Raw genomic sequence first — 24584 nt, 5'->3', positions numbered from 1 at the left:
AAACAAAAAAACAGAGGAATAGCCTCACCATCCCCTACAGGCAAGGCCAGTAACTCTATGTATACAGGCACACACATATATACATGACATATTCCATATATACCTTTTCATATCTATAAACAAGATATGCTACATTACAGGCTATGCAACTATAATCAGGTAAAAAAAGTGTATAGAAGATGAACATGATTTGGCATGTTAGTTTGACATACTTTCATGTTAAAACATACAAGTCCTTATCAAACTTTGTTCATCAATGTTAGTTAGTTCAACTTCTGCCTGTACATACAAACTTTTAAAAGTGAGAGAAGTATTTAACTTTCTGTTTCAAAGTCCAATTGCTTAACTGCAACTTGTATCCAGATAGATGAATTAGCAAAGTGTTTAAAATACAAGCTATTGCTGGCTGTCATCAGGAATGTGTTTTCCACAGTGCTTAACGCTTTCCAGTGCCTAAACCACTGTCACGATATCCTTACCGAGGTAAGTTTATCCCTGCTGTAGCTTTGTTTCTTACAATGCATCAGGAGCAAATATGACCTGTTATTATTAGGCACAGTGAATGCAAGTCTATTAATACTAGAGTCCTTGCCAGCTAAATTTAGCCATTCAAAAGTCAAATGTTTGGTACAAGCCAGTTTGCTGGTCTCCTTTATAGGCAATGGAGAAAGGGTACTTGTCCACAGGCTGATGTTTAAAGCAGCTGGGATGGATTGTAGGTATTGCTTTCTATCCCCTTTAACTAAAAAGGGAGATAAGGAACTCCCGCTTAGCTTCAGCTCTCAGCTTTTAAATCCAAAAAAACCCATCAAACCTTCAAACCCAAAGAACAACAACAAAAAATTTACTATACCTTAAGGAACATCATGCATTATATAAAATAAAGCTTCTGCAAAAATGTGGTGAGAAAGGTGTTTGTTCACATGAGCATGCATGTATATATACAGCATATAAAATCTGACACCTAAAAAAATATATATACCAACTTCTGGCAATATTGAAAACCCTTCAGCATGTTTCTTCTTTGAAAGTGTGCAATGCTTATAAGGAGGCAACTGTGATACTGCTTTTAAGCTATTTTAGTAAGGGCCCTTGACAAGCTTCACATAAAATATTCAGCATTGATGCTTGCAAGTCCACACAATTTAACTTAAAAAGCTCTCTGTCTTCAGCCCACATTATAAGTAGGGTTATTATAAAGGTGGTGTGTGGATTACATGCTTTCCCTTATCCTTCCCATCTGCCTTTCTAAAGCGTGATAGTATTGGACTACACCACAAACACAAGCAAAAATTGAAAGCAATTTCTTTTTAGAATAAAAATAATTTAGTGACAGTTTTAATAGTTTTTAATAAATTTGGAAGAATTTAACATAGTTTCAAATACTTATGTTTACACCTCCAACAAGTAACAAAAGGCAGCTGGAATTCTAAGGGTCCTCTACTATGAAACTATATTGGCCATTACTTTTATTGGTAAGTCTTTTGTCTTCTGAACTAACTTCTGAAATGAAACCCTGTCGTTACAGAACTGAGGAGCCAATGCTACTGATTTCAGAGGGAGCTGCCTTTCATCCCAAATCTTTTATTTTTATCTGCATAATGAACCAATACCTGCTCAATGTAAGGAAGTTCTTAAAATATACTGAAATATTGGAAAACATCTATTCTGTGGAAAACACAGCATCCACATAACTTTTCAGACTACAGCTACAATGAGGGACTCTTTGCAGGCGTAAAGCAAAAGCCATTTTCAAATTCTTACAAGCCTGAAGACTTCAATATATTTTTCTAAGCTATTCAATTGTCAAAGCTGGCATCAAGATGGAGATCTGGTTGAGACTGTATGCTGTATTTCATAATGTAAATCTGCAGTCCTTAATCAGGCAGAATTCCAAGTACAGTGTTTAAATTCTTCTCATCTGTTGTCTAAGAACTTCAGGATCAAGCACATAATTTAAAGCCTATTGGCTTCAATAAGCTTTGGATCAGACTCAGAAGACCACAGTCAGAATGTTATCTAGGGCCTAAAAATGCATCTAGTGAGTTTTCCAAAGAACCGATGCAGCCTTTCTGCAGATGCTGAAGACACTTTTATGACTGCTTTCTGCATGGATTTTGAAAACAAACAGATTCTCAGTTAAACTATGCCAATTTTTCTAGTTCAGAAACAAAACCTCGTTATCTTAGCTTTCCTCTCACCTTTTTTACATTCCTATCCCGAACTATACTAATCGGAGATTTTCTTTCTTCTTTCTTTGGAAATCTGCCGCCTCTTTCTTGCTCTCCTTTTTTTCTTCCCTTCTCCCCCCTCTCTGTTTGGTATACTTGGGGATTTTATCCTTGACAATAGAACTTCATGATAAAACAGAGTAATAACACTTTTAACTTCTACTCGTGTTATGCAAAGATATTTTAACTTCTGTTGAACTCAAGCTATAGGAAACAGTGATTTCAAACCGGACTTGATACATTACATGGTCATTAAGATACTTCCTATAAATATTTCAGATGGTAATTCTATTCTTCCCAAAGAGAAAATGACTTAATTATCAGGGCCTTTTGCTCACACTATTGATGGAAACAGATATACTTTTTTAGCATATTTAAAGATACTAAATTATGAAAACCAGTTCACATAGGGTAACTATCAGTGATAATTATTTGATAGCTCATTATGACGACTACAGTAGATTTATTTATAATAAGTGCCATGTTTTATAACATGGTACCAAAATCAGATACTACTTCATAGACAAAAAAGGCTCCTTCGGCACTAGCACACTGAAAATCACTGCAACCTGTTAGTCCAGTCCTGTTAAAATCCAGACACACTTCTCTTTGCTGTATCAATATTGCACAGCCACTGCAATCAATTTCCTTGTCCAAAGCCACCCAGGTCAGTCTGCTGTCTTACAAGAGCTATATATGCACATAGGTAAATATGATTTGCCATTTTCCATGTTTTATAATCTACCATTTAACCTTTAAGTGTATGTTTACCAAAGCCTCTACAAGCACAGTCTTATTTTAGCTGGAAAATATCAGACATACAATGCAAGGTTTATACAGTAACTTCTGCTTGACTGCAAGATATAGCAAAACAAAGTGAGTCCCTGCCTGTCTTGGGGGAAACAACAGTCCTCTGTCTTCTCATCCCAGACTTGACAGTCATTTACAGGGACTGCAACTTCATCTCCCACTGAAATCAGGAGAATTGATTTAAACTGTATTAAGATTTAATTCTAGGTGACTATTGGCAAGGCATTTACTGCAGTTATTGCAAAACATATTTCATTAATGGTAACGATACTAAAACGTTGGAAATCCATGAAGGTGGAATCAGAAGGACCAGACGAAATGCTCACTGAAGTTAACAGCAAGACGAAGTGAGCTCTGGATCACACCTTGCTTACAAAGCACCATCTTCTTTAGAGCTAGCAAAAGTTTACACAATGGATTAGAGGCATGTTACTGATTATCTATACAAAATCCCCATAGAATAAAATGTATAGAAGTAGATATGAATGGTGAAAACACAGTGAGGAAGCAGGAAGAGAAGTAAGATTATGTTTCCACAAACACGCACAATTACTGACATGCATTCAGGGGAGCCGCCTATAGAATAGAATAGAATAGAATAGAATAGAATATAGAATAAAATAGAATTTTTCACACCAAAATTTGCAGGATGGGTTCCTCTGCTTACTTTCAGCAACTTCATCACATATTTGAGAAATCAAGCCTAGAAACCACAGTACATAAACTTCTTTGCTTCAAGTTTTAACTTTTCACTCCTGAACAGTTACAAGTGCAGTATGTCTGACTGGGAGGCACGGAGCAGCAGCATGAGATGGATCTTCTGTTCAGAGCCCAGGGAGCGCCCTGTGCTGCTCGGCTACCTCGAGGGTGGGTGTTTTCAAGAGTCACCACGCTAATGAAAAAAAATCTAGTTTCTGGAACAGAGTATCAAGAATCAGTGGTTTCTATGCCTTTGCCAAGTTTGCCCTTTCTTGTCAGCTTTTGCTGGAGTAAAATGAATTCACCTGAAATATAACCATCACAGTGAGGTGAGGGGAAAGTGCATTATAATTAGAACCATAAGTATTACATGGAAGCTGTGATATGAAAATCACAAGCCCCTCTGCCCCCACTACTTCTTCCAACTAGAATAACATCTTTTGCTCACACCAATATTTACCTCCTTGTCATTTAAAGAGAAAAAAAAGTCAGACCAACTTTTAAATTAACTTACGTACCATGCCTCTAGAAATGATTAATACTTCTTGAAAGAATAAGAACAGCAGCGCAAGAAAATCCTAGATTATTGTAACTGTGTAGGACTTCTTGAACTAAAGCTTATTCCTCAAACAGCACGATTTAATTGCTCATGTTATAAGGTCAGCTGCTACAAAATTATGATTATCTAAGATTTTTAGACAATTCAGCATGACACTTCTGTGTGAAAGGCCAGTGCTTTCCATAGGTAGGCTGAAAACCACAAGGAACTTCCATTACAGAAACAAAAAATGCAAACAAGAAAATCTGTGAGAGATCCCTAGGGAAGACCTACCTGCAGTGCCTGCCTGCTATCAGCCCAGACAGATTGAATCCATCAGCAAAAGCACCACCCACCCCCATGAGCTTCACCAGACTTTGTGAAGAGCACCACAGCCTTTCTAGAAGTTGCATCTGCACGAGTTCATCAAGTTCATCTCAGTTTGCATTAGTTGTGTTCCAGAAAGCATCACACAACTCCAGAAGGAGACAAATACTGAAGTTTAGCTTACTATGTCTGCAGTTTTAGTTTGCTATGAGTGGGATGGCTTCTCGTTATTTGTTGCTATTTTTCACTATTCACGATGGAAGAATGCTGATGCCTTCACTCTGTTATCGCTTGCAAAAGGCATTCAGTTTCCAAAAAGTATTTTTGACTTTACCAACTGGTTGCTTTCTCATGCAATTTATTTTAAATAAGTTTCCATGGGAAAGAATATTTTGGAATACACAACTGGAATAATTAACAACAAAAAATTAAAATAAAAACATGGTGGAATGCCATTCAAAATCTTCAGCACATTGTTAGCATAACCTTCTCATATTGTGTAACTGAACATAAAACCAAGTGTCATAAGCAGCTGCAACCCCTAGCACAATAGGGGGGGGGGGGGAAGGCTATTAAGTAGAAAAGCAGCCTGACATGTGGCTTCTCTGTTCTCTTCAGCAAGTTTATCACAGACTTGCAGCAAAAATTATTAAGATTCAAACAACAAATGGTGGTGGGGAGACAAACTTACATTTCTGATTTAGTTAACATGGATTCTTATTTTGAGTTTTTACATAATGAATCCTAGTTTATATTAAGTACATTACTACTGGTTTGGACAGCTAATTATTTTCAACATTTACCCTCAATCTAACTATCCACATGAAGTCTACACTTACAATAATATATTAAAATTACTAATACCCTAAAAAATAAGCAATATTTCATTGCTCTTAAAGTTAAAATTTAAGCCACTGAACTGGCAGAAGTCCCCACATAAGTTCTTAGAATCACTGTTTGCTGAAAAAAATTTTTACAGGATTAGTTTCTACTTTCGAATAAGATAGTATATATTTTATTTTAGACCATGCAAGTAGTTCATATTAATGTTTGATTTAAATGGAAAAAATAAAATAGGAATCAGAAAAGCAAAGGTACCACCCGCAATTTATGAATAAAAACTAAGTATGAAAGACTAGGTCCATTATCTCTGCAATCTTGAAAGACCAGCTTGACCAGGAACAATAGATCAGTTTAAAAACTAAGACAAAGGTAAATACTTTGTCTTGTAAGATAAAATTTGCTGTAATGAACTTACTTTTTATGTATTTAGAAGTTCTAAGGTAGTTTTATTCTGCTAAGAGAACAAATTTTAAACGATTCTCTGTGTTCATTCACAAATTAATTCTAATAATTTGCATCCAAAGAGCTTGAATTAATGACAAAAGAGTTTAAAAAGTGTAAATAATCACTTTATAACTAGAAAAAATTTATATATACAAAAAATAGTGTAAAAACGCAAAATAAACATGTAACAACTCTAATGTATAGTAAGCTATGCTGTTATTTAAATGAGTCAGTAGCATACTGTCCAAAGTTAACAAGATGGAAATGCTGTCAAACAGCAACAATCAACTTTCTTCATACATATAACACTCGTAGATTTTTAAGAAGTACAATAGCAAAACCAAGACTAAAGCTAGTTATAAAAATCACTTAAACTAGCCGTTTCTGAAAAAAAATTGAACATTTTCTTTTACAAACAGGTAACTTGGCAAACGGTAACATTTATTTTACATCTGCTGCTGAGGCTTTTCCATAAGTAATACTGTCTACCTAATCTTTCTACAGCTCCTTTACAGTGCCATCCAATGCTCTACTTCCCACAGCCTGCCCTCGCACTGCACCTTGCCCCTGTTTATCTACCGTATCAGCTCAGGAAGAAATTTCGGCAAAACTCTTCCTCTGGTCACGGATATCTCTGGGAACCAAACCCATTAAGATATTTCTGACCCCTACTCATGCTATTTTAACTGTCTGTTGTACAGGAAGGAACTGATAAAAATAGGATTACAATGCCCTTACAGATGAACTAGCAGGAGGCTTGATTGTGATTGATGCCTGAATAAATATACAATAACAGGCCCCACATTTCAACACCGCTTTTCATAGAAGGTAAGAAGTAGTGTCGGTTTTCACCGCCTCGACTGCAGGACTCTTTTCTCAAATACCTGGGAAGTGCCTCTGATTGAAGATTGAATCCTCTACTTTTAGCTGGATTTTAAATAAAGCGCAGGAGGTGGTTATTAGTAGGTAGGAATGAATATTAGTACTATTCTGTGAGGTACAAAGGTGCATTTCTTCCCACAGGTGCTTACGTGTGGCCCACTCCCAAGTTCAAGTGAAGGGCTAAATTCCTCTGAAGTATAAATATCTTCCCCACAGATACTCAGTGCCAAAGTGGATCTATTGGAAAAATAAGCAACATCCTAACAGCTCCACGGAAAACAAGTGGGCTGGACTCAGAGTTTGGGGTGGGAAGAGGAGGGCTGGGATTGCCTAGGTTTTTGACAACTCATCACTTACTTGGGAGAAGTTCTCAACAGGCATTTGGGTATAGACTCACTCTGGGGAACGGTTTCTATAGTAAAGACACATTAGCCAGCCCATTGCTGGATTTGGATAGCAACAAGAGAGCACAATATTTCCAGCAAACAATTTCAGATGGTTTTCCATGGTACTGCAGTACAGGCTGATGCCTGTCTGCATTCTTTTAATCTTTCTTAATAAACTAAATAAGCGATGCATTTACCGTCCCAAACAGAAACTTCAGGAGGTAAACTCAGTGCACAGTCTTTATTAACCTTCCTCTTTTTGAAGAAGAGGGCTTCAAGTGTCCTGAAACCACACGTTATCAGCTCCCACTTCAGCTAACACAGCTATCTATTCCACTTCAACAGTATCTCAAATACGCCCCTTCTTATCCTGCAAAAAATAGACACCTACTTAGCTTTCCAGTGCAATGATCCAGCCAAGTACTTAAGCAAGTGCACAAACTTCAAGCAGGCAAACAGTCCCACTGGCTCCTTCGAAATCATTCATGAAAGTAAGTCTGCATCTGCTCAGTACCTTGCTGGATCATTTTCCTAAAAATAAATTAACAGTAATACTTGGCACTTTCACAGCACAGTGCTTCACATGCTGAAACTATTGTCCAAATGGCAAGCAGTGAAGAAAACATAAATATTATGAGCCTCAGTTTGTAGATGAAGATACTAAGGCAAAGAAACCAGTTACTTCCTGCTCCTTGTACGGTGAGACAGTGTTGAAGCTGGGAGTCCTTGTCCCTATTCCCTCACCCATATGCTCCATCCTTCTGGCATCCACATGGCTCTCTAACTGGGGGCACAGTCAGTATAAGCTGCAGCTACCTAGCAGTCTGCAGGTCTGCAAACAAACTTTAAAAAATTCAGTTCCATCAATTACTACAGTCTGCAGCAATTAATATAGATCAAATACTATAATTAGAATAGTCATATCATCAAACCAATACATACCAGCACAGTATCATTCAAGAAGCAGAAGGACCAGATCTCCTTGAAGATTCATGTTGTTCTACTAGAGCAGTAACTGTGCTATTAATTGTGAAGGCACTTTTGATATGCATATGGGACCAACTCTCACAAACTACGGACACCCTTCTAGAGCACTCTCTCTCCTCTATGCCAAGAACCCATGACACAACCATTTGCCTCCTGAAGACACCAATGAATTTATTGCACCTCCCTCTCACCCACTTACCTTTCTGAAATACGTCTGAATTAAAATTACTTAAGTAGTCATCTATGTGAAATTGCCTTTCACGTACATGTATAAGCACAAATCATGTGGCTTTCTGATGGGAGGGTACAGTAACTTCCTAATGGATTTCTCCTCAATGGTTCAACACACTAAGAACATACGCCAGCTAAGTAACACTGTTTGAAAATACATCACAGCCACTTTCCATTACCTGCACTTTCATTCAAATGGGACATCCTTACGTTTACAGAAGTACAAAGACACACACCAAATCTTTCATTAGCAGATCTTACTGAAGTACTAATTCTGCTCTGAAGTTATTGTTCAACAAAAAATTAAATCCCATTTTAGTGTACCTAGCACTAGATCAAAACTTGATCAAACCCCCAAACCAAAGCACCGCAGCAGCAAGATGCAAAGCATTTACCCAGTATAAACTTGGCCAGTTCAAAATCTGGAGCACAACTGAAGGAGTAACTGTGTCCCTCCTGCAGTCAGCACACATGCCCGATTTTATGCTCTGGGGAACAAATCAGAAACCCGGCTGACTTGGAGGAAGTCTGTATTAAGGGGTAATATGGCAGAGCTCAGACCCAGTATTACTGACTGTGGAACCGAGATTAAGCTGTGTCCCAGCCTCCCTTCTCTTCCCCAGTTTCAGTGGGATTTAAATGCTTGCAGGTTGACATCAAAACTACTGTTTTTAAAGTCATTTAATACAGCATCTCCCTGCCTAGCGTCACTGGAGAATGCCCTCTTCAGCAGGGAGCAAGAAACCCCAGCTCAGAGTGGTCAGTGATGTCTAAGCCACGCGCACGCCACAAGTGATTTCTTCCTTCAGACTGCAGTAGTCGCCAGCCCTAACCAACCAAAAGGCAATAACAAGTGCTCTGGTTTTATGTTACTATAGCTCTGGATTAGCACAGTCATAAATCAGGGCTGTGACCCATATTTTAATACCTTTTCTTCTCCCAGTTATGATGATTCAGTTGTGATTTGAACAGCATGCCATTCCAACCAAGCTGTGACAAATAAACTCTCCACACTACACTTTATAATATAAAAATCAATTTTTGCACAGAGCTTGTAAAATCAAGCCAAACATACATAAAAGAAACTGAAATTTCCCAAGATTGCTTTTATTCAACTGCTGACGACACAGCTTATTATTCAAGTTCATATATATGCACACAATGTAAATGGAAAAAGTCATGAAGCAAAAGATTTTTCCTACTGCAATTTAGAATATCTTTGAATGTGAATGAAATATAAATTCAGTGGGTTACTAACCAAATGATACATACCCCCAAGCTGCACAGCAAGAAAGCACTTAAACCCATGTTGAACTTAAGCAAACACATAAATCTTACAAATTTCACAAGGATGAAAGTGTGCACTTAAAATTAAGGCAAGAGTTTACCGTTGCTTTTGCAAACATGTGAATGCAATGTCATATATATATATAATTACAAAATAACAAAGCTCTGCCCATGATGACTGGTGACAAACAAGCAATAGACAATTCAAAGCTTGAAATACTGACAGAAGAATTCTATCTGGAGTACTTTTTTTTTTAAATTAGATCCTAGAGAAGCAGTGAGAAACGTGTGCTGATCTGTACACCGTGAATTAAGGAGTGATACTGAGAATTATCTCCTAGTATGTATAAATTCAGCACAGAATAAAATTATGGTGTAATTGGGGTGGGGGGTGGGTGGGGGTGGAAGAGGTGTAATTGCTCTAAGAAGGAAGAATTACAGCTACTCAGCTGCTAAGATTCCAAAGTGCTCCAAAACCATAGCTCTCTTTCATCACATTTAATTTCTGTAAATATATTAAATTCAGTCACGTCAGTAGATTAAAATAATATAGTAGATTGTATCATCCCAGACTTTGCCAAAATGTGATACAATCCCTTTTCAAAAACCTAAAATGGCCTTGTCTGTGAGGACTATCACACAGATGAATAGTGGCTAAAGGGCTATAAACAAATAGATTGCAGCAGCACAAGGGAGGTGCTAGTGGATTGCCACAGGGATTGTATTAGGATCAGTTTTATTTAACATTTTTATTAACGATCTGGAAGAACGGGTAAACAGTACATTAATTAAATTCACAGATTTCAGTATAGTGAGAGGTGTTATAAACATGACAGTGGGGAAAGAAATTATGCAAAAGGAGGTTAGGAACACTGAGAGAAGTAAGAAAAACAGATTCCTTCGAAAAAATGCAGGTTAATACATCTGAGAAGAATTTAAAAACGTAAATAATGAGTGAGAGGAAGAAACCTGAAAGCCGTTAAGCTAAAACAAAAGACCTAGGGGCAGCAGCTTACAGCAAATTATGTATGAGCTTGCAACATGAATGGGAAAAAGAATAAAATTATCTGGGCTACACACATGAATGTATCGCAAGACATCAAAAAGACAGTGTGACATAAGTCTGGACTTTCTGCAGAAGCAATGAAACATACGGTCGCCATACTACATCAGTGTTTCAACTACCCAAGTATCTCCACTCAACATACAGTACGTTAGCGATATGCACAAAGAATACTGGGGTTTGGTTCTGAGCCTCTTGTGAATTTTTTTTTAAAAAAACAGCCAACCAACCAACCAAAAACCAATACCCAAGAATATAAAAAACCTCACCAGAAATAAAAAAAACTCACCAGAAAGAAGAAGGAACAAAGAAGAAAATCTGAAAGCATTACAAAGAGTATATCATGTAATTGACACAGAGCCCGAAAGGTACAAGAATATAAACATCACAAAAGGTAGAAGAAACCTGTAGGCTCATCATCAAATATGGTACAATTTGGATTTTTTAAAAAATTAAATCAACATAGGAAGAATATAAGCAGAATATTAGTAACACCTACTACACTAAGGAACAATCTTGAAAGGAATTAACTAAAACTCCTTTCCTTCATTCATTAAAACTGGGCAAAACATACAAAAATACAGTGTAGGAGACAATCCTGCAATGGCAGAATGACTTAATAGGTCTTTTCCATCTCTAACTTCAATGATTCCAATAAGAGACAATAAGCAGACAGACAACCCTCTGCAAAATTAAATCACTAGGAATCAACCAGAGAATGAAAATTAAATCACAGTAAAGTATTTTCTTCTTTGTAAGCATTAGCATTAATCACATGCAAAAGTAAAATATTAGTTAATTTGATTCTCTGTGCCTTCCAGACTCTGGTCGAAATGAATCAATGCAGGAAGAGTGATTTCTCTGATAATTGGGGAAATGATAAGGAGGGAGGAAAAAAGAAGAAAGAGGAAAAAAACCCAGTAGAAATAGCTGGCAAAAATGAAATTACCAAAAGGGGACTAGAGAAAACAACATCAGGGGGCCTGTTTCTTCTGAATTCCTAGTAAGAACAATATATGTAGAATTTCACAGTGGTGGCTTTGAAACAGAATTATCCAAAGACAGCTAGAATTGGAAAGAAAATCACCTTGGACAGTACAAACTATTACTAATTTGGTTAAGTGACTGTTATTACTCGTCTGCAAACCTCTAGAAAACGGCTTTACTATATGGCACCTTCAAATGGTTAGCTCTCTGTAGCACCTCAGGTTTGCCACAGGGAGAAGATGGTAACCCAGAATCCCAGTTCCTCCTCAACCAATACAATGAAGCATAGGCACAATGAATTTGCAAGGCACGATACATCTAGGAACCCCTTCTCCTTAACTTCTGTGAAACTGGTTACTTTGGTGCCGCTCACTCCGCTATTCGTGTCAGGATCATGTCAGTGATAAGCACAACTGAAGGCATGACATCTGCACTGCGTCAGCCGAGGGAGGGAGGTGTCACGCTGGCATTTAACTCTGCTCTCTAGACCATGAAAGGTCAAACTGGACAAGCCACAGCCTAATGAAGCAGTTTGTAGCTGGAGGTGAGGCAGAACAAAGCCTTTCAAATTAGTGGTTAAATGATGGCATGAAGCAGTAAGGGACCAGTTCTCAGTGGAGCCAACAAGCATTCAGGTGTGGACTTCACTAGAAGTCAAGACTGGGCCAGTTTTGCAAAGGCTGGTAATTTAAGCTTGTGCACTAGAGAAATTGAGGCATGTGCTGTGACAATACAGAAAAAATAGGCAGGAACACAGTGAGAGGCAAGCACAGCAGCTGAGACAAACCCTGCTGCTTCAGAGCCAGGGTTTTTTCCAGACAGCAGCCTAAGTTCTTTAGTTCAATGACAGACTTTGCTAGCTCAATAAAGAAATTTAAGTCATCAACATCACAAAAACTTAAAAAAAAAATAAAACCAAAGAACAGTACAGACAAAATAACTAGGGGTCTGGTTTGTTTCTTCCAATACATTTTAAAAATAGATACTTTCCTCCTACAGGGAGGAAATACTGTATTTAATTAGAAGCATAAATCATTGCGCTTTTATAGTTAGTAATATCTTCTATAATGAAACTAGATTAGTTTCTCACTACATATGCTGTTTATTGTTCAAATTTTACGATAAGTTCTAATAATGGAAGTGTTACAGAACAGTTCAGTTTGGGGGTTTTTGTTTATATTCCACCAACTCTTAGATTATTTTATGTTATACATGTATCAGCAGAAATCTTTCCGGCTTTCTACCTACTACAGAAAAATATGTACTATCTTAAATGACCCTCTGAATGTTACAGGGATAGATTTATCTTTAAAACTCTGTAAGAGAGTTAAAACATAGCCCCCTATCTGTGATCAAAACTTGAATTTTAATCCTCACATTTAAAGATGGGGCAGGTTCTCTGCATTCAAAACACACCTAACGAGAGGTTCTGCTGTGACAGGATCCGTCCTGCAGCTGCCAGTTAGCTCTCTATCAACGTGTAGCCACAAATGTCACTAACTTAAGCAATTTTCTATAGGACTGCAATTATTTTCCTCTTTCTATTTTCCCCATCCTACAGCAACACAATCAAGACAAAACCACAAAGAAAGTGCCGCAGACACATCACTGATTTCATTGCCATTTAAGACAACCCTAGCAGCTCTGTGCCATGGACTGATGGGGAAAGCACATTAAGCACTTGCAACAGAACATCCAAGTAGACCTGTTTTGCAGCCTGATTAATAGAAACAACCTCTAAGGACTAATCACAAGTCGAGCCCTGTTTTGTAGATTAATAGAACAAAGGCACAAGAGAATAGGGAAGGTTACAGGACTGGAATATAAATAAGAAAAGGTGTACACTCTAGGTAGTTTGACTGCTAGTAATTATCAGCTAAAGGCACATCCTTACCACGAGGTCTCGCTGTTCTGTGCTAAAGCAGCTCACTTCCAGATGGACGATCAGCCTCTGCATCTCTGAATATTTTATCTGCATTTTAACTCCAAAATTTATGAAACCACAACAAAATTCTTCTCTGAAACAAAGCATACTTTCATCTCACACTTTAAGTATCACTTAAAATTCTGTTGATATGAGTACAAAATTTGCAGGAACTGTACTTTTCAGTTATACGTACATGGATCAGCAAATACAATATTGGCATATAATGAATGACTGTTACTCAAAACGCTGCTGCTACTGCAATATGGTAGCAGATGCTAAGACCCAGCAGAGATCCCACATAGCCCATCTGACCCTGCAAGGAGGGTGTGCTGCTCCTGCTGTGCCAGCCTGGCCAGTGGATTTGGCTGGCCCTGAGCAGGATTCCACCACATGAGGAAAAGGTACTCAGCCAACGAAAAGTCCTAGAAATAAATCCCTTTGAGATGAAATGCGAGATAACATACATTTTTTCATTACCTGGAGTTTTGCTAACGTTCAACAACAATTCCAAGTTATGCGTGAACTATGTGCAGTGTCTGCACAAATACCGTATGGAAAATGATGGAACTTTTTCATGCCTCTGAGGAAAACTACTTCTCTGCTTTTGAAAATATTCAATTTGCTTGGTTATAACAAAATGTAGCGAAGATAATGGCAACACAAAATGCTGTGTGTGTCTGTGCCTCAGCGTTCAAGAACAACTTCAGGTACCACTCCTAGTCAGTGCTTCATTAAACACATGCAATCTGCTGTTCAAAATCCTGAATGAACTAAATGACTCCTTCTAACTTCACAAAGGATGGATGCCATCCTTTATGTGACATAGTATCTCTTTATCTACAGAGAGACTAAACAATATTTTCAGATATTTCTACTTATTTCCACATTTTCTAAGATTTCCCAAAAGCTCTACCTCTTCCAATGCTATCACACAAGAACATAAGCAATGTCCTTGAACCTTATCAATCTAATTTATAGACCTTATCTATCAATTTTATAAAAAAGGATCTTCAGGTTATGCAATGGAAGACATTATTCCTTAAAATGGTCCTTTCTAGGTATCTCAACAAATACAAAACCTGTGTTACATTCACAAACAGAAGAGGGAGACAAAACTTAATAAAAACTGAAAAAACAAATTCAGGTACCCATTAACCCTGGAGATTACAGTGTATTGAGGCATCCCATATTAAAAATGGGAATGCTTTAGGACTACAAGCTTTCAGTTTTTCTCCTCCATTCTCCTGTGATGCAGGACATGGAATTATCCCAAGCAGCCCAGATGGAACACCAAGAGAGGTGTTAAAGAGAACACCTTTCTTGCAGTTTCTTTTTATTACATTCCCAGTTTTGGAAACATGATGCATTAAAATCTGTGCCAGGAAAAGGAGACTGAAAGATTCATCCTTCCTTCTTACATAAAGTTTTTTTTATATAAAGTTTGAGGCAATACACAATCTGTACGTATATTCCCAGGGCACAAACCCCTAAACCTTACTCAAGATACAGCTAGCAGCAATACAGTTAGCAGCTGCAAATATCAGCTTTTGTCAGATACACTGATTCACATACGTACAGAAATAAAACAGCTTTTTGAAGAACCATACCACACAACTTTCGTGTCAGTCCTACCCATCCAGCAAATGCTGCTGAAGCACCAAAACGAAAGGCAAGAGCTCTCCAGAAGCAGAGGATAGACAGGTTGGCAGATCTGCAGATACCATACCCAAATACTCGCAACATTACTTGCAAAATAAATACAATGACACACTTGTCAGATGATTTCAAATCACCACGATCTGATTTTCTAGGAAACATTATTTCCTTTGTCAAAGTAGCCATAGGCACAGAGTTTCCAAACACGACATGCATGTCAGTATGTAAGGCAAACAGCTAAGCAGATACATTAAAGGACACTGTGTTTAACATTTATCTAAAATGCTAAAGAGGAATACAGAATGGAGGTACTAGGTGGTAACTCCCATTACTTTCTCCCAGGTACACTGTGCATGCAGACCGTAGAACAATACCCTTGTCTGTGCCAAATTAACTGAGGGGGTAGCAAGGCATCGCAGCTTGTGAGGCCTTCTCTACTTACTCAAGGGTATAGGCCACTCAGCCACATCTATGAAGGCACAACGATAAGCTGCTGACACCTTCCTGCTTGTAAATCACTGCTTAAGCCTTCTCTCTGTGTGCACATACACAAACATAGCTCTCAGCCATATTAAGATTTTGATATTTAACTAGTAGAGTCAGAAATGTCAGCAACTCATACTTCAGATGCACACAAACCATAATATAGACTAACACCTAAACATTTTAGGGGTGGTTATACATAACCAGTGGTCTCATTGATTTTCAATTGAATCCATGAGTGTTGACCACTTCTGAAATAAGGTGCCAGATCTATTCTACTGAACGGATTCTCATGAAAATCTGATGAATGTAGCTGTCACTATTGACCTTTATGTCTACGCTCAGATTCACGATCAGTGTTCTCTTATTTGAAGTGCTTATGCAATTTTTGCCTTATTTCATAGCCTCTGTGAATTACTTTAAGCATTTTATACACATGTCAGGGTAAAGTTAGCATTCTGATCAATAAGTATTAGAGAAATATGACCAAATCATCTTGAAGACAAGTCATGAGAAATCTTGTTTTTCACTGGGAGCTAACAAAACCTAGTCATTTTTTATTTGACTTTTGTATTAAAACCAAATACAGTTTTTCAAACATAATTTCTCTTCCATTTCTATTGCATTTTATCACCATCACATCATGTAAGCTTTACCAGCTCTACCTGAAGCAATGCAAATTCTTCCAAATTTTTTCCTGTTTGTCCTGAATAGATGAACTCTGAAGCAAACCACCTGTAGACTATGCCTGTTTCACACACCTGACAGTACACAGGACAAGACCTACCTTCTCCCCTGTTGCGTCTCCACCCCAATCTCATTTATTTCACCATATCTTTTAAAGACACTGGAAAGTATCTCTGTTTTTCCAATTACAGTTTAACTCAGCAAAGCTGTTAATATGTATATCTGTATACATACTAACATAGCGCTTAAGGATATAATAGCATATTATTATATAATTAACATAGCATATCCGACATAGCGCTGAGGGATATAGTGTAGTTGGGAACTGTCAGTGCTAGGTTGGACTAGATGATCTTCAAGGTCCTTTCCAACCTAGATGATTCTGTGATTCTGTAACTGGTAATTATAAATTGAATTAAAGCTTATCATGAATCTCACTGAGTCAGTGAAACTCCCAAACTTGGCACATTTAAATACCTTCCATTCTGATGTCAGCTAGTCAAAGCCCCTCTTCTTACTTCTCCACTCTCCTACTGTGAACATAGTTGTCCTCAAGTGAAATAATTTTTCAGTTAACCTTAACAACATGGTATTTTCAGTTTGGTCTTTCTTCTCTTCTGCGCTAGACCACCACAGAGAGGTATGGTGCACATATAGGTAGAAGAAAATGGAAAAGTAGGAGTCGTGAAGTGCAGAAGCCACACGGAAGAATTTATTCAAACAAGCATCAACACACAACACAGAGTCCAACCTTGTAAGGAACAGCATATCTTGACATTTGAGTTAACTCTCCTTCCTCCTTCCCCAGCTCCCATTCTTTAAGGGGGTTCAGCCCTCCTCCCAAGATGAAGTCTGTAGCAGCTAAGTTGAAAATTTCAGGAGTTTTGTAGTATTCTAATTAATCCCTACTCTTCCTAACTCCTCACTGGGTGCAAATGCTTTCAGCCTGCTCAGTGCACACAAATGCCACATTAACTACTGCATTATTCCAGTCTTCAGCCAAAAGAAAGCAAACTTCTTGTTCCTGGACAGCTGGCAAGTGAATAAAAACTTAACAAAGCAAAACTACAAACACAACCACAACTTGTGGGTTTTGTAAGCACAACGTGTATATCAAAATGTCCTCGCTGCTGAGCAAACCACACTTCAACCTACGAACAGGAGACCACCATAAATAATTAGCCCCTAACAGCACAGCTCATGCTCATTCTGTCTCTTTGGGCTTTTTGCCCTGCACCTACTCAACTCCAGGAAAACAGAGCAGGAATTAGAGCAGGTTCCCACAATCATCTGTTTGGTACTGCTCTGAAAGAGTTCAAATGCCTGCTTCCAAACTAGGAAAAACTCAAGAGTCAGAAGAACCACCATTTTATGTCTGTTTTAACTGGCTAGACTTCTGCCCACAAACAGACACAGTTTGTGTGTCACACTAGGAATGAACACTCTGAAGTTCTTATTCCTGCTGAAGTCAAGCCTGAAGGAAAGATTAAGGCTTTGTGATCTGCCCCAGTGCCAGGATGCAGAGCTTTCCAAAGAAGTAGCTAGGACAGGTTAGCATTGTAGTATTAAACATGACTTACAAAATAATATATTTAAAATTATAAACATTCCACTATTTATTAAAACAAAATAAAACAAACAAGCTTTTAAAGTAAGCAGGACAATTTTTTACTTAGAAGTGAATCTGGTATCAAGGAGACTGAAGAAAAATCAGTGACTTTCCCAACAAGACAAGAAATGTAAACAAACAGCTGCAATTCCAGAGCAGGGGGAATACATTCTTCAATCCTAAAATGAGAGACCTGAAGGACAAATGCCAAGAAAAATGAAACAGAAACCTGCACCTTTAAACACAACCATGGTGTGTTTGTTTAACACACAGACAGAAGACTTCAGTCTTTGCCAGTACTTTTCTCAGTTGCTGACTTCCACCGCATAAACGCCAGAATTCCTGAAAAAACGGTGCAACACCAACACTCTTGTCCTGTCTCCCCCTGGTTTTCTCACTACTAAATAGCAATGAAGAACTTCATTGCTGAGTAGTCCGATTTCTATTCCTCCCTTTTTTAGGCACAAGCTAATTGCCAACTAAGACTATGAAAATAAAAGAAATGAGATCCATTCCAACCCATCAGTATATCTGAATCCCATCATGTGAGTTGCCAATTGGTTTTCCAGTCCTCGCGCTCAATATCTGCTGTTAATTTGCTTGCTATTTCAAGAACTTGAAGACTGTCAGCAAAATCCATGATGCATTACAAAACTTATAATTGAAAAGAAAAAAACCCCAAACATCTGACGCTTTTCTGACAGGATAAACACAAAATCTGAAAACACTGATCAGAACAAGGGAGAGGTACTAACTTAGAGCTACTTGTATTAAAATATGATTACAAGTGAAGCAGGGAAAGAAACAGAGTTTCAACAATAATTTCCAACTGATGCAAAACCATTCGATGAAACCCCCAAAATTTACACTGGGCTAAAAAGAAAAGAAAAAATTGCACAAAACATTATTTTAAAGGAGATGGCTGAACCTGTCTATACCTTCTTAAGGCTGCATTATCTATGCCAATTAAAATTTTGCTTCTGAAAAAGAGTTAAGGCACTTCCTCTAGAGTTACTAAAAAAAGCAAATGAAAGCCTTGGCTTCGCAGAGGTGAGCGATAGTGAGCCGTTTGTTCTTGACCTCTGGATCACCCTACAGATCAAATTCTTGGACATAGGAAAAACCCACTAGTATTCATTAAAAGCAACTGGGAGGCCAGCTTTGTGCTTCTGTTCTTGAGACCTGAACAAGCTACAACTTGACAAATGTGCAGGATACTGCTGAACAATGCTGCTGTTCCTGTCAGAAGGGAAGAGCTTTATTCCCAGCTTCGTTCAGAATGAATTGATTTTCATCACAATGATGCAAATCACAGATTTCAGTCATTATTTAAATAATCAATTTTAGTCTTTTACATTTGTACTTTTCATAGTTATTTCCATAAAGTTGATGCCGTTAACCATTAAAATGCATTGATTTATATCGAATTAGCTTTTATATTAAACATTTTCTTCCCTTAAAAAGATTCATCTATCTATACTTATTTAAGCAAATATATATGCTGAAAGGCTTCAGTCTTCAGTTTTACTTTTCATTCTACTAGATATGGATGGAATTTGCCCATATATTTTAATAGCTAAAAATAATGTAAATGATTGCTCTATTAGATTATTTTATACTTACGGCTTGTGACTTTTTTTGTGGAATTTTTATGGAGAACAGAATTTAAAATCCGTAAATAAGCCTATGGCATCATTATTCATGAAATTAACTACCACAAATTTCTACACACACAAAATAAAAGTTTATCAGAATACTTTTTCATTTCAACTATTTTTGTCTTTCAAACAAACCAAAAAAGCTACCTGTAGAGCTGAACAGCAAACAAAATAAACCAGAGAAAAATATTCTCCCTGAACAACTCTTTCTGTCAAAATGTGGTTTAAAGAATTTCTGGCTCCAGTTAACTGCAGTTCTCTGGTGGTTTGAATGCTTTTAAAGCTTCATTAGAAAACAGACATTGCTAGAATATTTGTATTCAAACATCTATAGCATGCTACAGTAAATTCAGTCCTTAGCATGGATGAACAATTTCAAATATAATTCAAAAAAACACATGTTTTAAAATAACAACATTTGAATTTAAATAAAACTTACACATATTAACTTATACATATTCAGTACCCAAAGCCACAGTAAAAACAGACTGTCTCTCCTTACACTTTTACATATACATCAGTATGAGTTATCCTTATGTATACTTCACAAAGGGAGTTTTAATATTTAAAAATTCATATCTCTATTACTGTTTTGGTTTTTTTGTCCTAATCAATAAGTGGCCTCAATCTCAAACTTCCAAAGGAGAAAAATCTTTCCGTTGAAATCTTCTGGAGTTTTGACTGCATACAGTATGAACTATCAATTATTTTCCCACCAAACAAGTCAGGTTCACAGGTCAAAGCCAGAAGGAAGAGAAAGAAGGGAAATGTTTTTGTGGATTGTTATCTATAGACCAAATGGAAAATCTTCAGCCATTTTGCTCCTTCAAGGTACATCAAAGAATCTCCTATTTAAGGTGTGAAAATGTCAGTTACATTCTCCACCTCCGAAAACTAGCAGAGCTCAGATCGTGATTCATGTCCCACCCTCGCTCTTTTCTCTTTTAGGGGCTGATACTCTGTTTTCAACTCCCCTCCAGCTAATGCCATTTAATACTCTCAGAACCATCAGGCTAAATTCAAATTTTCTGCTCCTTAGAGGCTGTTGATATGCACCACCGCACATTCCAATTGCAAATACACATGAATGCTCCCGTGTATTGTAAGTTATTTTCTACATACAAATTCTACTAAATTGTAAGTTAGGAGTCACTACTTGAATTCTCTTAGGTCTTTAGAAAGCTTTCAGATGTACCATGAGTAATAACATGTAATGAATATGGACTGATATTTCTTTTCTGTAGTTACACTGAGTTGGCAATTTAAATTTTCTAAATAGATAGATGACTTATAGCCAGTTTTCCCAGTCTTCTGGCAATTACTTCTTAGAAACCCCTGACAGGCTGAAACCTCCAGAATCACAGCTGTTATTCTTGGTTTGATCCCCCTTTTTAAATTAAAACCAGTAGCTTTATCAGCAAATGAGAATTTTTTTCCCCTCTGGAAATACTTACAAAAATGCACATAAATTGAATATGCCAACTTATCTCATTTTAGGGTTGGCGCATCTTCTAGGTTAATGACCAGTGTTCCACTTCTGTGACAGAACTAATTGGGGTAAGGAGGCCATAAATACATACAAAACCCCCAGAAATTCTCTTCCTTTGGGGTAATCTGAAGATTTAGAGTAGTAGAGTGAGATGTGATTGGAGGGGAAGGAGAAAACAAATTAAGAAGTGCTAACAGGCTTGCCTGATCATTCTATCTCAGTTTCCAGGCACAGAACAGATTTGGAACAGATTTTCCCAGTGTCTGATGTGACTTTTCCTTCCTCTCAGACCCACTGAAATGTAGGAAACTAGCTGAAATTTCACATTTTCCAGGAACTGTCATTATTTAAAAAAAAAAAAAAAAAAAAAGGGAAAAAGGGAAAGACGACATGGTATCTCTATCCTCCAAACACAGACTAGCTGGTCTAAAAAGCTGTATTCAAAATGATAGCCTGAACTCCACATCAACAGTTGCTCAAAACATGCTTTGACAACAGTTTTTCATGGTTGAACACAAATGAAACATCCTTCAAGAGAGGAGAAGTCTGCACTTGATTGGAGCTCAGCCTTTCTAGCAATCTAGCTTTACTTCCCATTGATCATTTAATTGGAAAAATCCAGTTATCGATGGATTAGAGGAAGGAATAATTAGGATTTATGTTCCATGACTAGGTCAGAATACGTATGCCATTCACTTGTTATGGTTAAAACAACTCAGTTCCTTGATGTGGCATCCCTTAAAATTTGAGAACAAACATTCTAAATCCATGTGTACACCTGCAAAATGAAAGAACTTCTAAATGCAACTGAATACAAAAGGGTAACACAATGTCATTATGGATTTGTGAAGCAAAAGAGGGGAAAATATCACTACATTTTGGCAGTAGATGTAGATGTAAAGGCACATCACATGGTTCTCCATTTCAGAATACAAATTTTCTCTTCCCCAGACTTGGATTCTACGTTCTCCAGATTTCTCCATCAGCTCTGCAGGAAGCAGAGTTCAGGTAAATCTGCCCCAAATAAATCTGAAAGATGCCTACACTTTGTAATCATTGGATGTCTGCAGAATACAAGCCCTCTGAGTCTAAGACATACATATGAAAGAAGCTGAACACAATCTCAATCTTAGCAGCTAAACTTCCAGCTCACACAGCTGCTCACCTTGCAGCAAGTCTCAAACCCACCTCACACTACCCAAGGCCTTATGTCCCCCACCTTCTTCTGTTGTTATATGCTGCTAATATTAAAAAAATTACTTTGAAGTGTCTTTAAGAGATGATTTCTAACCTGATTTAAGATCATCTTTCACAATTAGCGATACTGCAGGATTTAGAGTATTTATTTATTTATTTTTAGCTAGGCAACGTCAGGCTGGTTTAAATTACTAGCTAAAGGCTATGACTTAAATTAAAAAAACTGTAGCTTAAGTCAAGAATATGAGATACAGACCTAGATCACAGTTTTCTAGCCAGCACTAATGTACACAATATGACAAAAAAAAACACCATTAGAAGCATCACCGTGTGGTGGTGTATGAATCACCAAGGCCTGTGGACCAAGTGAACAGTCACCAGAGGTGAGATGAAGGGGGAAAACTTCTAATATCTGTATAGGTTTGCCCCATTCTTTGGTTCAACCCCTAACATTCCCCCCATCCTCCCCTACTTTCACCTCTAAAGCACGCCTGACATCAAAAACGTAAGTTATAAGCTTATAATAAACCCTTCTTAAAGGTGTGCATAAATTAGCATCTAAGTACTTCAGCTGACAATTGAGAACACCAAGTAGCATAATGATTATCACCATCATGAAGTTCAGGTTTCTGGTAGAGCCTGAAAGGACTGTGGCTGCTGTCAGCATGAGAATTTAAAACAAGTGCTACCCAAGACTCCACACAGAGATATCAGGCATCACAATTAAACAACGTGTAGAAAAAACAAGGAAGAGTCTCCTTAGTACAAAACTGGACAGCAATTTTTCCTGCATATGCTTTGCGTAGGGGTGGAATGAGATCAAAACTGGCTTGAAACTCCATTATCACAAATTTACAAGCAAAAGAAAACAATGCCTAGAACTGATCAGAAATAAGACTTAAAGCACCTGCTGCCTTGTACCTTGTGCTGTGTGAGTGTTAAATGCTACCATGCTAATCTATTAGCACAGCACACATAAATACCTGAACAGCACAGAATATAGCGGAGCTTTCCTAATACATACTAAGATGTCACTGCAGTTAATTCACAAACACAGAGTGGATATTGAGTCCACAATTTTTTAAGTGCATCCAGAAGGCAGAATAGAAATAATTACAATTCCTTTTGTCTTATTTCACACACATGGCTAAATACAGCCTATTTATTCACCAAAAAAATGTGGCAGTTGTTTCAGGGTGGCAATTGTTTACAGCTATGTTTGATACTGTTCTGCAGGGCAATGCAACAAAGCAGCTTCATGCATTTTCAACAGGAATGATTCCTGCTGCGGTTCAAGTAATAAACAGCAAAGAAAGTTTAAATTGAGACTTACCATGGGGCACCGTATATTCGGAATCCTTTAACTGTTACCTCTGAATCTTGTAAGTAAATACTATTTGTCAGGAGTGACTGAACATTGTCAAAGTCCTCTGGTTTCAATTTGGACACAGAGGGAAAGCGGTAGTAATCTTGTTTAACAAGGTCTGCCATGAATTCCTTATCAAATGTCAGTTCATGATTCCCAGCAATCACTATTTTATATTCATATGGTAGGTTTCCTGAAATAACAAAAAAGAGGACTTAATTAGCACATTTTCCTCCTACACCAGCATTGTCGGCACAATAAGTAGACAGCTAGCAGTGACAGAATATAATACCCAAGATCTCTGTGCATCTCCATGTTGAGCAGAAGTTATTAATGCTGCTTCTCTTCCACTGAATGAAACTGTGTTAAAATGTAAAGTAACGTCACACAAAGCAATGTCACAATAAAAAGCGTGTACTGCAGAGTTAAACAAAACAAGCTGGTAGGCACCAAACCACCTCCAAAGGTGGCATAAACCACCACTGCTCCCTTGCTTTCAACTGATGACATGCTGATCTAGAGTAGCCTAAAATGTGACACTGAGTCCTACCCACTTAATTCATTTGACTGGACCAGAGTCAGCAGCCAGAGTCCCAATCCAGAGGAGTGACCTGCAGTGAGATACCTTGGGTGTCAGAGGGTAGACCAGAGACTGCAGTATGCCTCACAACTATGTCATGAGAGTACCTGGCACGGGGTACTGAATTAGGCTGCTGGTACTGCCGTTTTTCACATTATGTCATTATTTGGATTAATTTGGGTGCAGGTGGCATTTATTCCAGACCTAGACTGTTCTC

At 37.7% G+C, this 24584-nt stretch overlaps 1 protein-coding gene across 3 annotated transcripts in view; it reads right to left on the bottom strand.

The window, feature by feature from the left end:
- The window catches only part of MPPED2 (metallophosphoesterase domain containing 2), a 107657-nt gene that overhangs the window by 23824 nt on the left and 59249 nt on the right, over positions 1-24584 (bottom strand). For all 3 annotated transcript variants that reach the window (XM_074841935.1, XM_074841937.1, XM_074841936.1), the window contains exon 4: positions 23755-23980. In XM_074841935.1, the coding sequence (XP_074698036.1) occupies positions 23755-23980 (226 nt within the window). The remainder of the gene's footprint in view (positions 1-23754; positions 23981-24584) is intronic.

This window comes from Strix aluco, chromosome 16 (assembly GCF_031877795.1).
Source record: "Strix aluco isolate bStrAlu1 chromosome 16, bStrAlu1.hap1, whole genome shotgun sequence".
Classification (NCBI taxonomy): Eukaryota; Metazoa; Chordata; class Aves; order Strigiformes; family Strigidae; genus Strix; species Strix aluco.
This window is presented reverse-complemented; position numbering and strand designations above follow the sequence as displayed.